At 33.5% G+C, this 17,963-nt stretch overlaps 6 protein-coding genes across 6 annotated transcripts; 3 read left to right on the top strand and 3 right to left on the bottom strand.

Annotated features, from left to right (window-relative positions):
• Nucleotides 1-822: 822 nt before the first annotated feature.
• On the top strand, nt 823-3,512 carry EIN_083490 (hypothetical protein; the record flags this gene model as incomplete). Its single annotated transcript, XM_004184515.1, has 2 exons — nt 823-3,283; nt 3,334-3,512. 2 exons carry the CDS (start codon nt 823-825, stop codon nt 3,510-3,512), a joined length of 2,640 nt encoding a protein of 879 aa, XP_004184563.1.
• A 368-nt stretch (nt 3,513-3,880) lies between these two features.
• EIN_083480 (40S ribosomal protein S10, putative) lies at nt 3,881-4,267 on the top strand (the record flags this gene model as incomplete). The annotated part of the gene is made up of 1 exon (XM_004184514.1): nt 3,881-4,267. One exon carries the CDS (start codon nt 3,881-3,883, stop codon nt 4,265-4,267), a length of 387 nt encoding a protein of 128 aa, XP_004184562.1.
• A 3,040-nt stretch (nt 4,268-7,307) lies between these two features.
• EIN_083470 (hypothetical protein) lies at nt 7,308-7,670 on the top strand (the record flags this gene model as incomplete). The annotated part of the gene is made up of 1 exon (XM_004184513.1): nt 7,308-7,670. One exon carries the CDS (start codon nt 7,308-7,310, stop codon nt 7,668-7,670), a length of 363 nt encoding a protein of 120 aa, XP_004184561.1.
• Nucleotides 7,671-9,099: 1,429 nt separating this feature from the next.
• On the bottom strand, nt 9,100-13,191 carry EIN_083460 (hypothetical protein; the record flags this gene model as incomplete). Its single annotated transcript, XM_004184512.1, has 1 exon — nt 9,100-13,191. One exon carries the CDS (start codon nt 13,189-13,191, stop codon nt 9,100-9,102), a length of 4,092 nt encoding a protein of 1,363 aa, XP_004184560.1.
• A 153-nt stretch (nt 13,192-13,344) lies between these two features.
• On the bottom strand, nt 13,345-15,207 carry EIN_083450 (hypothetical protein; the record flags this gene model as incomplete). Its single annotated transcript, XM_004184511.1, has 1 exon — nt 13,345-15,207. The coding sequence occupies one exon, from the start codon at nt 15,205-15,207 to the stop codon at nt 13,345-13,347; it is 1,863 nt and encodes a 620-aa protein (XP_004184559.1).
• Nucleotides 15,208-15,478: 271 nt separating this feature from the next.
• Nucleotides 15,479-16,990, bottom strand: EIN_083440 (hypothetical protein; the record flags this gene model as incomplete). The annotated part of the gene is made up of 1 exon (XM_004184510.1): nt 15,479-16,990. The coding sequence occupies one exon, from the start codon at nt 16,988-16,990 to the stop codon at nt 15,479-15,481; it is 1,512 nt and encodes a 503-aa protein (XP_004184558.1).
• Between the last annotated feature and the right edge of the window lie 973 nt (nt 16,991-17,963).

Below are 17,963 nucleotides of genomic sequence, written 5' to 3'. Positions count from 1 at the left end.
GACGTACCGCTCTTGGGAGGTTTTACTGTATATTGCAAAACTTTTATTAATTAAATTTAAACATGCTTTTTAAGTTCGATTTATTAATAAAACTATTAGTTAATAACAAAATTGTTATATAAATGAAACTATAAATTATATGGGACATAAATTAATTTTACAAACAAAAGACTTCAAAATAGAATCCGATATAATTATTTTCAAACTCTGTTAAGTTGGTCGAATCAAAAAGTATTAAAGATAAATCCTGAAATGTCAAAGATATTTTTTGTAAATAATTCTTTTATAGTTCGAAGCTTCCATTGCTATTTCAATTTAATCAACAAATAACTTTAAAGTCAAATTTTAGTCATATGGTATTATATATATATAGTTACTAAAGTTATACATTTAAGTTTTAATTAAATATAATACAGTATTTATTATTTGTATTGGAAACAAAAAAAAGCTGCTTCTTTTAAAATATAACAAAACACAATAGTAAAATGTATTATAAAATTTAACACACAATTAACCACTTGAGACTTTTTTTGCATAATGCAAATTTTGAAATATCTTTCTTAACAATAAAAAGTTATTAAGTTCATTAATAAAAGAAGTAATAATACTGAATAGTAAAACAAATAGATACCACTGAGATTAAAAATGCCGAACGAAGTGACCAGACAAAACAACAGAACACACCAAAATAGATTAAAAATAATGGGAGTTTCATCTTCCGAAATCAAAAGTATAAAAAGGTAATTACAGAACTATATCATTTAGTTTAAGATATAGTTTTTGTTTAAAAAAACAAAATGTGAAACTAAGCAAAATATACAAATGAGTGAGAGCAAGAGCTCAGACGGATATAGTCAAAGTGGAAATTCAGGATACAGCGACGACACTGACGAGAAGAGTAAAACTGACTCTAAACCCGCTCCAAAACAAGAAACAGATGACACCAATACTGACGATGATGACACAAGCGATTTGGCCACAACTGACACCGACGACTCTTCTGATGGAAGCGAAAACAAACTGATGCTCACAAACCTGATGAAAGAATACTCTGAACTCAAAAGAAACACTTTTGGTAAAATCGAAAAACTTGAAAAGCAGAATGCAAAATTGACTTCCGATTTGGCTGAGTCGAAAAAGTTGAATGACATTCGCAAGGACCAAGCACTGAAAAGTGCAGAGTCTGTCAAGAAGGTTGTTGCCGAGTTGATTAAAATGAAAGACGAAAAGACTGAACTGGTCAACCAAATTGAAGACGAAAGAAGAGCACACGCAGACACTATCAAACAACTTCACTTGGCCCAAAGTCAAATTAGTAGTGGGATGACTTCGGTGCCAACAGACATAGAACTTACTCTAAGACTAGCACTTGATGGGTCGAAAGTGGCTGAAGCCATTTTAGTGAAGAATGTTGATTCGGAGAAGGACGACTTACGAATGCAACAATCACTTTTGGAGAAGAAAGTATTATCTCTTGGACAAGACATTGTATTATTGAAACAAGAGTTAGACACTAACAAAGACACATCAAAGAAGAACGACGAACTACAGAAAAAGGTCGAAGACTTACAAAAGAAGAACACGGACTTGGAGGAAGCACAGAAGAAGATCAAAAAAGAAAACGACTTGCATAAGAGACGAGGAAGTTCAGCCAGTTCGACACTCTCAATTAAAGCCGAAAGCTCTGAAGCTACACTGAAACTGAAATCATTTGCAGAAGACCTTTTGAAGACTTTAAGAACAATCAGTGTGCCCGACGATATCTTGGAACTGCTCGACTCGGTCGAAGAGATGACTAAAGACCAAGTCTTCCATCGACTGATGTTCCATTCGATATTCACAAAGTGCAAACGCGTGTTAAATCCGTTGTACATACAAAATGGGTATACAACCGATTCTGCGATATACTCATTGTACACGCCAACCATTTACCCAAGCTTCGAAAAGAAGCTTCAAGACGAGTCGTACATGAAAACATTTGAAAAGCTCGACTACAATTTCAAGGGGTATAATATTGTGATGAAAAATGTGATTCAATTTGAAGAAGAATTCAAGAAGAAGGTTTCAATCCGGTCATCGGACGACTCCAATATCGTGTCCAGAATGTCTGTCTCTCGCCGACAACGCAAAGGGGCGGAATTTTTGAGTGGAAATTACAACAACGCACTGATCTTCCCCAGTTCAAAAGGTGGGTCGAGCTCTTCTGGTGGTGTTGTTGGAAATGATGTGACTTCGAGTGTTGGCGAAGCGTGTCGTGAAGCTGAGGACATAGAACGCAATTTGAATGAAGAGGAGCGGAAGGCTTGTTCGGTGTCAGAAGAGAACAAAGATATAGTTTCCAATGTGTTTTACACTGGAGACTATGTTTGTGTGTGTTCATCAAATGACCAAAGCAGAAGTAAATTGTCGTTATATCCACTGACAGACTGTGAGCATGCCACAATGACTGTAGACGTCGAATTTGTCGTCACTGCTGTGTATGTGCACGATAAAACGGTGATATGTGGGAGTGATAATGGACTTGCGTGGTTATATAAAGACAATTTGGGTAATAAAGTGAACATCGACATAGCACTCCCAAGCAAAATCGTGTTGATTGGGTCGTTGACAAAAAACAAACGGGACATCTGGCTCTTGTCAGAAACGGGCGAAATTGTCACATACAAACCATCCAAAAAAGACTCTGACATAAAGCGAATAGCACCAAAGTTGGTTGGTTCTGTAACATGTGGGTGTGTGATGGATAAAACATTGTATATTGGGACATTCACTGGTGTTTGCAAAACCGAATTTCCGCCAAAGTCGAAGAGCAAGTATGTATCGATCAAAGAGATTATGATCGGGAGCGTCAATGCTATCGCAAGTGTCCAAGACACTCTTTATGTTTGTTCCAAAGAGAAGAATCACATATTGGTGATGCGCAAAGACAAGCAAATCAGTTCGATTTCCATCGAAAAGCCCATGTCGCTCTTCCCGTTCTTAAACGATATGTGGGTGGGATGTGCAAACTGTTCAATCAAAGCAATCGACAATGAAACCCTTGCGGTCACCGAAATGACTGAGAAGAGTGCAACAAATGACAATTTAGTCCTTGGCACCATTCAAGAGGCCAGAGAGACCCAAGGCCTTCGCACCTCCTACTTCTTGTACTACAGTGACAAAGACGTCTTAAAACGTTTCCAAACGCCTTATTATGTCCATCGATATATCATTAACAACACAGAAGGTATTTGCCTCAATTGCCATGGAAAAGTTCACAAAGCTCAGGGACTTACTTGCGCCTGTTTGTTTTTTAGACTCATCGCGATTGGATTAAGAAATACTAAGACACAGATTGTGGTGTGTTCTATCACTCAGACTGTTTCAATGACTCCACTGGCTTTGTCAAGAGTGTGTGCTCAAGAGATGAAACAAAAAGGGTGAAGCCAAAGTCCTCTCCCCCAGCCCAACGGCCACCAATCAAAATCATTACGACTGAAAGCAAGTCCGATCCAAATGGCAGCCCAAAGTAATTCTTCAAAGAGTTGTTTTCTGTGCGTTTTGAGGAGGTCAAGCTATAATGTATGGTTCTTTTTATTACTTTCATTCTGTCCCTCTACAATAAATAAACTATATATGAACTATTTGTCTTCAACCACCCAACCCTACTTTTTAGTTCAAAATGGGCCAAAAGTATCGGCGATTTGTGCCATTTGAGTACAAGGGGAGTACTCTAGTATTTTAAATAATAAAAGAACCATAAAAATTGATAAATACAAACAGAAAAGAAAAAAAAGGCTATTACAAAAGGAATAGAAAAATAGTAAAAGATAAGTAAAAGAATAGAAAGAACCCTAACCTGATTAAAAAAAGTTTGAACACTGAAAATTTGCCATTCGACATGAGAATCCCAACAAAGCACATCAGAGACGTTTACAGACGCTTGTTCACTGCAGGATGTGTCGTTTGCGTGAAGGATTTCACTTGCATTCACCCATACTTCAACATTCCAAATCTCCAGGTATTCATGTTGATGAAGGGCCTCGTCTCCAAGAAACTCGTTAAAGAGACTTGCAACTGGAAGACCTTGTACTGGACAATCAACGACGAAGGAATTAAGTATTTGAGAGCCAAGATGTGCTTCCCAGAAGACGCCGTCCCATTCACACTCAGAGAACCAGTCGCAACTGCTGCCGTTGCTCACGACCAGGCTAAACAAATTCAAGGCGAAAGAAAGTTCAAGAAGGCTGTCCCAGCTGAGAAAAAACCAGAGTTCAAAAAGGACTAAGTAATTGAAATCGTGTTGACTTGGTTTTATACTTCTTATTATCATTTTCGGTGCTTACTTGTCCCTTTACTCTGTCTTTTGAGGGTGTTCGGAGGGTATGCTGACTCTGGTTTTCTTGTTAATACTTTTTCTATATATTTTTACTATTTCAATTCCAGTGTTTTACAAAACACCTTTCAATTTTGTTATTCAAACTCTTCCCTTTTTTCGTCTTTTTTGTTTGCGCTTTAACCTTAGAACGCTGATTCAAATCTACTTATTTTCTATCCCTTCCTTTGGGACCAACTGGAAAATACTATTTATTATTTCTTTTTAAACAAAAAAAATAAAATCAACAAATAATCAAAACCATACTTATTTTTTTTACAATTGATACATATTGCGTGGAAGTGTCCATAACAACACCAAACATTAAATCCTTTATGGGAGCAAGTAATGCATCTGAATTCAGTTATTTTTACATAAACAAAAGTGTCCAAACAATCAGTTTCATTGTTTAAATGGGTGTTTTTTTAATTACCATTCTGAGTGTTCAAAGAATAGTTCTTTATTGAAGTCGGAATCCTTTATTGAACCAAACGTCTCCAATTTTTGCTTTTCAGTATTTAGAGATCAAACTGGTATTATTAGTAATTTTTTAACAAGAAAATAATAATTGTCGAATAAAATAGTTTTTGGTATCATTTGGTTAAGTTATTCCTTAATTGGAATTTAAATTTTTAATTTGGCAAAAATAATTTTTGGTAAAAAGTTATAATTAACTAAAATGTTTTTAAATTGGGAATAATAAACTTTTTTGAATTGAATTGTTTAATTTTTAATACAAAAGGCAATCCACTATAAACAACAAACATAATTAAAATCATTAATTAATACATATTATACAAACGATGATTGTCAAACCCACTTTTACTGTAAATATCTTATAATATCAATGTCAATTTAATATGAATATAAAAAACTCAGAGTGTGTTAAGTGTATTTTACATTTTATTTTTTTATTTATAAATTGTAATTATAATGACATGTTGTGAATGTACCACATGTTGTTTCATGTTACTTATTACAATGATAAACTCAAACAATAAATAATGAAATGTAATTTTAATAAAAATGTGTATTTTTTGTTGTTAACTTTACGACGACAGGGAAATCGATTTAATATTTAATGTGCATGTGTGTGAGCCACAAATCAGAACCCAAAATTTGTTGAAACTTATGATATTTTTTCGATTTTCATTTAAGCTTTCTGTTTGGTGTTATATATTTACACACTTGAAACTTGTCAAGCTTAATTTTAAGCTGTTTTCAAAATGAAAGTGTAGCAATAAAAGTAGAACCTTATACACCAACCAGTGTGATTAAATAATTGAAAATTGGCATTTGATGGGTCCCATTTTACAATATTGTGAGTGTTGTGGTGTTAACAAAATAAACCCGTTTACTGTTGAGTCTTGTAATATGAAAAATTATAAAATGATAGTCAAGAACAATTATTGTATATAATATCTCACTTATTAGTATTTATAAACAAATGGTTTTTGAATGAAAAATGAGCATATCCAAGTAGTTACATTATGAAATAAATAAAAATTGTTTTTATTTGATTTTTCTTTTCAACAGAATATCAAACAGATTACACAAAAATTATAATTAATAATTGACAAAACAATGTCATTAACGGTTGTTATTCAATGTAATTTTTATTTAACAATCAAAGTTATATTAAAAATATCATATATGTGTTATTAATTTATTTAATCATATAATCACGTTGATAACTTTGTTATGTGAATTTTTGAAAACACTTTTTTTTAAAAGTTAATTAATTTGTATTTTTCTGCTTATCAATAAATTATTTTTGTGATAAATAGTTTTAAATATTAATATACTGAATTTTTTATTAAATACAGCTTTTATTGCCAAAAACGTGTGGTATTCACCAAATAAATTATTGTTATTTCCATATTTATTACATATTTACAATATATTGTTAATTGTGTTTTTCTTGTTTTTGGATTAAATATGTCGAGTCTGTGAAATACACACATAAATATTATTTACATTTTTAACCTTTTATGTGATACATCGATGTTATTATTAAACATTCAAAACAACATTAAATATATCAATTGTTGTGTATTGTCTAACCAATGTGTTACACTCTTTTGTTGATTTTTGTTAATTCCCGAAGCAAGTGCCGCTCAATAGATAACACCGTTTGTATATTTGACGTGATTTAAATATGTTATATCAAAATGTGAATTCAATCGAGCAAATATTTCACAAGATAATTATTAAAAAAAATAAAATTGATAAAATCGTGTGGATAATTTAAATTGTAAAAAAATAATTAAAAAACAAATTTGATTTTTTATCCTTTTTGAAAATATAGACATAATTAAATCATAACAATTAAATTTTTCTGCTTTTTGATTGTTTTATATTTTTTGGTTATTCAAAGTATTTTTTTGAATAAAAAAAATTATGATGACTTATTTTATGGTTTAGAATAATTATGTTTTTAAAAATGAAAAAATATTATTAAAAAATAGTTTTTAATATATATTTAAATGGTAAAAACTTGGTGACGTGGGTATTTTCGAGTAAAAAATGGAGACGCCTGATTGAACTTATCAATTTGGGTTAGTTAGTTAGTTTGGTTAAAATTAATTTTTTGTCAAAAATTATTATATTATAATATTGATAAAATATAATTAACATTAAATAGTTAATTTTTATGTTAATTATGTTTAATCAACATCTGTTTTTTTCATAATTAAAAAAAGTGGATTAAAATCAAATCCTATAATTTTTATTATTTTTTCCAGTTCCTTCTTCCTAAGGTTAAAAAATTACTTTGAAGCAATGCGGGCAAGTCGAAAAACATATTTTAAAATATACTATCTTTTTTTATTATAGTAACTATATAAAAAATAAAAAGGAAACTATGCCACTTGACAAAACGAAGAAGACTTTCCGTTAGTTAGACTTTTTGTCGTTCTCTATTTAAACTCTGAAAAGAAGGTGAAGGACAACAATGTGCGTTTTAATCTTTGTGCTTTTCGCGTTGGCTCTTGCCGAAGAATCAAGTTCAAACACTAACCACGTGGCTAAAGACCCCAAAGAAGACGAAAAGCAAATTGCTATCATCGTCGCTGCACTCTTTGTTGGCTTTTTGATAGTGTGTGCTCTTCTTTTAACAGTGGTTGTCATTATCAGAAAAATCCTCAATAGTAAACGCGACAAAATTGATAATAAAATCGACGAAGAAGAAATGCAGTCACCACCACAGAACAATGACCAAAACACTGAAAAACAAGAAGTCGAAGTCAAAGTTGATTCTCCAACAAATAACACCGAAAAGTCACCTGAAAAGTCCTCTTCTAGTGAATCAAACTGATGTTTTAATTGATCAATGTGACTGTTTTTATTCTTTTTTCAGAATTGTTCACAAATGTTGAAACAATTTTAATGTAAATTACAAATAACAAATTGTTTGTCAAAAAAAGAGGTGACTTATTGATTATTGTAAATTGTTATTTAAAACACAAACAAACATGTGATAATAATAAATCATAAACAAAAGTAAATGTTATAATTGTCAAGTTGTCAAATTAATGTCTTGTTTATTTTTAAAAAGTTTGCATTTAATAATTAACATTCATTGTCATTCGATTGTAAATATTTGTGGGAGTGTTGTTGTAATATAATTATTATTATTATTATATTATTATTTGTGTAATAATAAAAATGACTTGTTTAACCGGCCGACAAGAACATGGTTCGTAAAAACAAACCAAATTTTGAAATCTCGGCAATTTGCCACATAGTTTTACCAATCATGAAACAATTTTCTTATTTTAATACAATTTTTTTATCATTGAAACGAACTCTTTTTGTGTTGTATTATTTTTCTTCTTGTGTTATTTCTTTTTTTTGTTCATCTTTTCCCGACTCTTTGGTGTTTTTATTGTGAATTTTATTTTTTTTGTCAAACAATAATAATTTTTAATTCATTTGAAAATTTAATAGGATACAAAATTATAGTTTTACAATATAGTTTATCAATGATTAAATACATTATTTTAATAGTAAGTTTAACTATTTAAGTAATCTATTTAAAACCAACAAAAAATCATTCTCAAAAATAATAATAAAGTTACTATACAATTAGTCGACTTACTTTTTGCTTTATGTTCATTTATTTGTCAGAAAAATAATTATTTGTTTTGGTAATATTCGCGAGAATTGATTATTATTTTCGCGACAACCAGAAATCAATTCATAACAACTCCTTTTGCTCAGCTAACACATTCAATGAATACCGACGGCTTTCCAAGTACACACATTCGTTTAAAGCACTTAGACTTATATGGTTTTATATTTATAATATTATATGGTTATTTTGTGGTTACTTTTTTTTTTTGTTCATATTATGATAATTATTTATGTGTTGTTTTTACAAGTATTATTTTACTATTCAAATTGTATTATTAACCATATTATAAACCATTAAATTAACACTGGCACCCATTATTTTTCTTTTTCAGTGTTTTATTGATCTGAAATAAAAATAATCAGTCAATTGGGTCTTCGAGCGAAAGAAGTGTTTTTTCTTTTAAAAGAAAAAAATTACTGGAATTTTGGATCGTCATGTGTTCGATTTAAGTGATTGTTTTGTTTATTTTTAGAAAGGGGGAATGAAATGGTTCGTAAAAACGAACCATGTCCTTGTTGCCGGCACAGAGGTGTCCGTGTCGGCCGGTTAATGAAAAAAATGGTAAAACAATTATTTCAACCCAACTTATAACAATTCAAAAAAAGAAATGTTATTGCTTCCCCAACACCTTTGTGATGAGTTGTTTTAAATACGACGACGCAGGCTCATAGATAAATTCCTTTTTAGTGATCTTACTGAGTTCGTTGCCTCGTTTGATTTCCAACTTCTCTTTCGTTTCAATTTCTTTCATTTTGTTCGTGAGTCTTGCACAGAGTTCCTTCATCAATTCCTTTGTATGTGGCTTCATTGTAGCAATTCTCATCATCAGTTTAGTGGCTTCCGCAAGAATTCTGATTTCAGTGTACTTCCTCATTATTTCTCCGATAACCTCTACCACGTTCTCGATGTCTCCATTTTTAAACTCTTGATACGAAGCGTTGTCGTTGAACAGAATGAGTAACATGACGCACACCTTCTCCACCATTTCCAAAAATGGTGGGGACTTATTTGATGCTTTCAATAAGTCGAGTATATGTCTCACACAATTGTACTTCACAAACATCACTCTGAACCATCCGCTCTTTCGAATTTGTTCGTATAGTTGTTTCGTACCAATCTGTACTTCTTCAAGTCGCCTCCTTTCGATCATCCGAATATTAGAAAACGCAATCTCTAAGATGCTTCTCTTCGACGTTCTCAGATATTCATACAACTTACCACTGTTACTCTCCTTCCCTCCAAACGACATTCGTGTGGTTTTATTTAAAAAGATCGAATTCACTACAATCTCTTGGGGCAGAATCCGTTGCGATGGACTTTGTAACATCTTTGTGGGGCTTTCGGAAACCTTTCTTTTAGGTTCTCGTGGCTCCATCTTCTCCGAGTGCATCACACGATACAAATCACATGAGTATGACAACGATTGAAGAACTTCGTCGTCCAAATCCAATCCATATTTCACAATTAAAGCTCGACATATGCCTTGAACGGGTTTCGACTCTTTCTCAACTTCACGAAGGTATTTACACCTCATATAATGCTCTTCTAACGGCTTTGTGACTTCTTGGCGAACTAAAACACCCCGCAAGATGCCTTCCGCCTCACACGAATAGCATTCCAACTCCTTGAACCTCTGCGAATGAATAACGCGCCTCCACTCACTTTGGACATTTTTACTACTTGAAACAATGTCGTTGTATTCTCGTGTATACAGAACACTTTTAGAGCACTTCGATGCGTTCTTTATACCTTCCAATTGACTCTTAAAGTTTTCGCAAAGTGTTGTTCCTCGCATAACATTTTCGACATTTTTGGTATTAGAATATCGTTTATTGAAACTGTCAACAGAAATGGCTCTAATAATGCTTTGAACATCAACTACACTATTTACGATGTCATAATATTTGCCGCGTCGTTGAATAAAGTTGATCCCGGTCATTGCCTCTTTGAACCAACAAGTGTACACAACACTCTTTAATGCGTTCTGCGGCTCGAGAACATTATGAATGACAGTGTTGTATGAATTGCTCCACCTATTGCGTCTTATGACACTTTGGATCGCTTCACTCATTTTCCGTTGTAACTGATAGTATAACTTCATTTCCAACGTTCTGATAACACTCGAAACTTCTCCACTCGCATTGTCAAACTCGTTGAACTCGTTCTTGTGGCAGATGCCTCTAAAAAGACCTTCAGTGTACTCCGAAAATAGACACAAATCTCTGAAAGAAACCTTTTGGCACTCGGAACGCATGACTAATTGAAGATATGCACTCCTTTCAACAATCGCGTTGTACTTTCTCTCAGCAACAAATCGTCTAATTTCAGAAGACGCAAACACTTGGCTTAAAGAGCTTTCCAAATAGTCGTGGTTCTCCATAACACACCTGCAATTCGCTTGTGAATCAACAGAACAGAAATTTTGCTCATCATAAAAGTCTTTGACCAACACTCTCCTCAACACACTCTGGACTTCTTTGACTTCCTTTACAAGTCTTCCAATATCATAACTCAGTGTTTTGCCCCTCAAAGAACTCTGCACATAAGGCGTGACAATTCGCATCAACTTAAAATCAGACGAGTGCAACAGTTTTCCCATAGAACTAGCTGTGTTAACAGACGCTTCGACAATTTCTTCAAATCGCATCTTTTCATTTTCCTCTCTCGCTACACTTTGCACCAGTTTCATGTTAAAGACGACATTCTCAAAGTGACGTGAAAACAAATTTCTTCTTATCACTGATTGTAAACCAGTCGCAATCTGTTTTTCCAATTCAAAACTGTTTTTTGCTTCATTGGATCGGAAAACAGCTTGAAACGATTGACTCGCTCTTATGATGCGCTCAAAGTCAATTGCATCACCCATACGCCGAGAAATGGTTTGGACATGTGTCGCATTGTCGTTCATTGCATTCAAAAAGGTCTTCCATAAAAGCATTCGATACACACTTTGGACCTCAGTCGAACACCAATTTTCATTCAAATATTTTCTGTGTTGAATTCCTTCCTTACCAACGGCTTGAACGTTCTGATTCGCTTGTAAAAGGCCATCAAAATCTCGCGTGTACAACACTTCTCTAAATACACTTTGAGTATCTTCAACGTTGTTTGTGACACCTTTCAACCTTCTTTCAAATAAAGTTTTCTTCATACAGCTCTGGACATCTTGTGTTGCTGAAACAGTTTCCTCATACACAAGCTGTTGTCCCAAGTTTTGTACAAGCACTGTTCCATTCACAACTTCGTCAAAGTACTTTGTTTTGATACACCCCTCCATGACAGTCACACACCCAAATATCGCAGACACCTTCTTCCTCCTCTCTTCCATTCGCTTTCTCTCAACAAAGTGTCTCAAAGCAGATATCAACGAATTCGCAGCGCAGTCGACAAGTGTGGATTTCTGAGTGTAAAAGAACAAGAATGAGAGAACAGATGTCACATACTGGTTATTCCCAACAAAATCCGAACCTTCCGAAAACAAATTCGTTGGCGCGTGAAGTGTTTCCAGCATCTCTTTCATCTCTTTGGCAACTTCTTTTCTTGTTTTTGCTGTATCAGTGTGCTGTTTAATCTTTGGAACGTCAATTTTCAAGTAATAACAGAGGATGTAGAGATATGGCAAGTACAATTGATAGTCGGCTATACTAAACGTTTTCCCATAGTAAGACGCAATCGCATTCGCCCATTTCTCAAACATCCCTTTCGTGGTGTTCAATGTTATTTTGCTCCCGCAGATCTTCGAAATTTCGTTTGACACAACATGAATTGGGACACACAACACACTCTTGAAAGTCAGAAGAAACTGAAATAGAAAGGACGAGAGTGTGATGGGTTCTCTTCTGAACAACATGTAGTCAAAAAACTGTACTCCATTGATTGAAAAAGGCATCCCCAGTTTGGTCATCATCCCTACTATGACATTGAGGTTTTTGATTGTTTGCTTTGCGTCTGGCGCCATATTGAGGTTCTTGACAATATCGACTTCAACGTCTTTTCTCTCTCCAGAAAGGTAGTTTCCTAACACTCCGAGTTCGATTCCTGTTGCCATTAGGTCCGAAATATTCTTGCATGTATATGGCGTGCAATACTGTGGATATTGTCGTTCTTTCACGATATACCCAACGTTGATTAAAGCATCAAAGATGCCATTTGTTGAATCAAACACCATTTCGAGCACTTCTTTGACCAAGTCAGCAGAAGATACGAACTTGGATAACGACCTGAAGAGTCTCACATTACCAACAACGCGATTTCTCCGTAGTAAGTCAAACAACATCATGTACTTTAACACAAAACAGACTCCATTCACACATTTTACTTCAGTGCAATCATAGTTCTTAAATACTTTCATATATAACTCCTTGGCGTTGTCCAATTGATACGGCGCAAGCTCTCTATAACATCTTGAGTAACACACAAACTGTCGTAACATATCAAGTCGGTGTGTTTCTCCATATCTGTCGTAGAAACTTGTCTTCATTTTGAATCTTTTGAGAAATATTTTCGCGACGTGTTCCATCACTTTATCGACCTCAGACGCGTACTGTTGGACAGTAGCTTTTATTGCAACGGTGTTGGACATAACAACTTCGTCCGGCTCTTTCAGCAAATACATTTTGTTGAGTTCCGTCTGAACAGTTTCTTGGAGGACATGTTCCTCGTCTAAATCTGCCAGCGTAGTAGGCTTTACTCGCACATCCATTTTTCTCTTTTTTAAGTCTTCTTTTCTGTTAATTCCTTGGCACTTATCTATTATAGTTTCATTATAGTACTTTTTACTAACGAAAAAAAACTATACATACATGAATATAAACAATCAATAATTCGACAAGACACAAGCAGAACAGTATCCCCTTTATTTCTGTGTACAGATCAGACATTCTTTGTTATATTTAAGGTGACAAGAATCCTCGGGGATTACACATCTCCCATTACTCAGTTCGTATTTGTCTTCACACTTTAAACAACTGAGCCCATCAGTGAACAGACACCCAACAGGTTTTTCAACACAAATGTTGTCTTTTAAAATATACCCATTTTTACACCTTAAACAACTTTCTTCGTAACTGTTGTCACACTTCAGGCATTGCTCTGAAATGCACTTTTCACACTTCCGCTCAGTTATGTTGTAATTGCCTTCGTAACAGATTGTAAGTGGTCCTAAACAACTGAAAGAACTATTCACAAAGACACCAAAAGAGCATTGAGAGCCGTTGAAAGAAAATCCATTGTTAGAGATGACCAGCACTGTTTTCTCCAAGTTATGGACTTTGACATCAGCAATTTTGTATGAATTGATTTTGATTGTGATCAACTTGACAAGGGCCAATGAGCAAAGTACACCATTGACCTCGACAACGTCCTTTTCTTCAATGGCTGTGTCGCTGTCCATTTTCGAATACTTCATTTGACTGGAAGTTTCAAACCCCAAAACAATGTGTGTCAAATTTTCTAAAGGAGTCACAAAGCAATTCCGTCCACTGCATGGACAATAAGGCTCTACATAGGCGTTGTACACATCATTCGTTTCATTCAAATGACAGAAGAACAGTTTTGATTCACCAAATCTCAGCAACGCGTTATTCTGTAACACATGGTACCCTTCAGGGAGTTTGTTTTCGTCGATCAGAGTTGCTGTTGGGAATACTGCAAAGTCGAACGACTCGGTGTAACTGAGAGAAAAGTCGAATAACGTGGTATACCCGGCAACCATCAACGGGACATTTCGCACGCTCCTATTTTTCACTGTTATTTTGCATTTATTCAAAATGGTCAATGCAGTCAAAATGCTTCCAAAGTCTCCAAAGTTCATTTCTGCGTTGACGCAACTGAACGAATTTGTTTTCAATGAAAATTGCGAGTTGTTGGTGATAAGACTTAAAACGCCATTGTTTTTCAATTCAAAACTCCCCGTTTTTAAAACCCCCGCTTTGTTCACTGTAATTCTCCCTTTACTGTTGACATTCACTCCATTGTTTACACGAAGTTTTGCAAAGTCCGTGAATGTTAGAACAGCGGAATTATAGACAACAAAATTGTTCGAATTGACACTTGTGTTATCCCTCAAATGGATGATCGTATTCTCGTCAACCACTTTTAAGAAGTTTGAAGATGTCATGTACCCCCCTATTTCCATGGTTATAATTGTACCATTCGTTATCAATAAAGTGTCCTCAGAACGGACACTTCCATACTCAAATATCAAAGCTCGACAATCAGACAAGACGGTCTGTGTTTGGGACTGAATCGAAGAGGCATCCGTCATATTGATATCAACACTTTGAAGGTCGTTCGTTTGCTTTGCAGTTACTTTTGCACTATCCGACATAATTAGTAACCCCCCTGTTAATGAGGATGTCGTGTCTGATTGTAAAAGTCCACGGCCTATTATAGTGATGTTGCTATTGAGTGACCTCACAGAAGTCCCTCCCAAGTAATCACTAAGTTTAATTGTTGCATTGGCTAGAACCAATTTATCGCTTTTGATCGTTGTGTCTTTAGGAAGAGTAAATTGTGTATTGTCAAAGGACAGCAACTTCACTTTGATTTCTGTGGTGTTCTTCGCAGTGCGAACAGCACACAATTTGGATAATATATCCAAATGATTTGATGAAGCGTCAAACCTATATTCATTTGACTCATTTTCACGGTTTTGAGAATTATCGCCTAGCCCAAATAAAGACAGAACAAAGATCGAAACCACTTCAATGAGCCACATCGTCTTGTTGGTTTTTTAGTTATTTTATTTACTTATTTTGGTTTTAGCTAATTATTTAAAAATATAATTAATTTACTATTACATTTTAGTTTCAATAGTTCCTTGAATAAAAATTATTGTAAAAACTAAAATTTAATTTTTTTCATAAAAAAATTCAGTTCAAAAATAAACATTTATTGTATCAAGTTGTTGAACGATTTTACAATTTTGATTTTTAAGTCATTTCTCATATTAATAGTAAACGATATTATAACATATAGTTTCTTAATTTTTAGAAAAAGTTGATGTGAGCTTTTGGTTCAAAAGCCAAAGTCAAGTTTTTGAGTCTTATAGGTGCTTCAATGTTCTTTGCATTTGGGCACATCCTGACCATCCCAATTTTAACAGTCTTACTCATGACGACCTTCTCAACCTCCTCACAGCTCTGAACTTCCATTTTTGTGAGTTGAGTTAAGTCGTTTGTGTCTATAACTTTCACTTTTCCACACATAGCGACGTTCAAAGAGCAAAGACCTTTAGGAAGTGGGATTTCTTTTGCGTCGGAAAATCTGACTTGTAAATGAGTGAGATTAGACAACGCTGAGATTCCGTTGCATATTTTCCCCGAAACTTTGGTTTGACAAAAGCTCTCTAATTTGTCTTGAATTTCTAAATCTAACACTCGAAGGGAGATTGGAAGAGTCATCGTGTCATTACGTGGCTCATTCATTCTCAAAACAAGTTTAGTCAATGTCAAAATATTTCCCAAATTCACAGGGAAGAGTTCAGGCAAAATGTTATTGTATTTGAGTGACGCCAACCTCTCTAATTTGCAATCTTCAATCTTCTTGGGAAATCTCCCCATCACAATTAATCCAAAAGCATCAATCAAGTCTTCGGGAAGACTTTGTTGAAAAGACGGCAAATATAAGCGGTTAATATCGGAGACATTTGACATTTGTTCCTCAGTCGCATCCTCAGGAACTTGAACTGCAAATGGGGAGTGATACATTGGGATTGTTAAAATTTCTTTCTTCGCAATGGATGAAAGGAGTTTTGGTGACGCGGTATAATCAACAGCGACACGGAAGTTCGGAAGGAGTTTTGTAATTAACAAAACATCCTTCTCGTCAGTCGCGTTGTCCACGTGGAAGACTCCTTCTTTGTTTTCCAACTGCTTGGAAATATTGAAAAGCGTTGATTGATTACTTCGCACGTCGAAAGAATCAAACACGATGTTTCGTGCGGGAAGAACAAATCGTTTGGTGGAGTCGGTTTTGTTCTCAGCCTCGAACACTTTATACATTTCAGAAATGGTATTTCCATCAATGCGCAGCTGTTTGCAACCCTCGAAGTCAGACAAAAAATGAAGCAACTTCTCAGCAACTTCTTTTTGTAATTCAGTTGTGTGGATAGAGAAAGAAACAATTTTACTCTTAATGGTGTTGAGTAACGGGAATGTGTGTAAATCCAACCCTGAGAAACAGGTGATGTTAAACGAAGTGTACTTTTGTGAAGCCTTTTCCCATCGGCTTTCAACAACTTTCCAGAAGTCAAAATCACTAAGACTGTCGTCTGCACTTGTCACGCAAATCGAGAAAATAATCGAGTAAAGCTCACCTGTTAGTTCTGTGACGTTGGGCAGAAGCTTCAACTCTTTTTTGGTTATTGCACCATTGCAATTGATGTTTTTTTGAATGACGTCAAGGGCAGAAGTGCACTTCCTGTTTATGAACGGAAAAGTTTCCAAGTCCTCGACGGAAAGATGTTGTACGATTTGCAGAATTTGTTCAACGTCGAGCATCTTAAAGATTATCAATTTACTAGTTTGGATTTACTAGGTTTTTAATGGTTCATTTTAGTTTAGTTATAGTTTACTGTTAAATTCAATTGTATTTTAAATTGATCTTCGTTGAATTATTTATTATTAAATATTATAAAGTTAAATTTTATTTGTGATTTTTTTAATGCTATTTATTATTTATTTATTTATATTATGACATTTGTAGAAGGTTAAGTTTTATTCAAATTTAATAATTAATTAACTAAAATTAAAAACCAGATAAAATTGGTTTTTGTATAAAAATGCCTTTGTATCAAGTTGAATAATAGTTCTTTTTTATAATTTTTAAACTATATAAGTCAAAGATATCTTTGATTAAAATATAATAATATTCTAGATTATAATATATATTCTAGATTCAATCCATAAACTTTTTCGAACTTACAAAAAATATTTTTATTATTTAAAAAACGGGAATTAGGTAAAAAAGAAAAAAATAAATTAAAAAATTATTTTAAAAATTTTAAAAATTTTTAAAATAACTTCTAAAAAATATTTTATTTGTTTAACTAATGGCTCTAGCTATTTATCAAACAAACAATAAATGTTTAGGGTAATTTATTATTTCTAAGTTTAGTTGATTGATGGTCTTAAAACAATTAAATTGGTCATTTAATAATCTAATTAAAGCTTATTAACTTATCATTCATTTTATATTTATTAATAATAAATTATTATTAAAATTAATATAAATATTATATATAAACTAAAGAATTATTAAAAAAAATGCAGGAAAAAGTTATAATATTATATTAATGAATAATTATAATTAATTTAATTAATATAGCAATTATTAAACCATATTTTACAAATAAAAAATTGTAATTTATTATTTGTCTTAATAAATTTATCAAATTCAAATAATGTAATGTGAATGCCAAAATAAAACTTTAACTTGATTCAAGAGCTCAAAAAAGTTCAATAGAACGAGTAA

This window comes from Entamoeba invadens (genome assembly GCF_000330505.1).
Source record: "Entamoeba invadens IP1 unplaced genomic scaffold scaff_1105074725643, whole genome shotgun sequence".
In the NCBI taxonomy this organism is placed as follows: Eukaryota; Evosea; order Mastigamoebida; family Endamoebidae; genus Entamoeba; species Entamoeba invadens.
The sequence above is the reverse complement of the archived record's forward strand: the minus strand, read 5'-3'. Positions and strand labels throughout refer to the sequence as shown.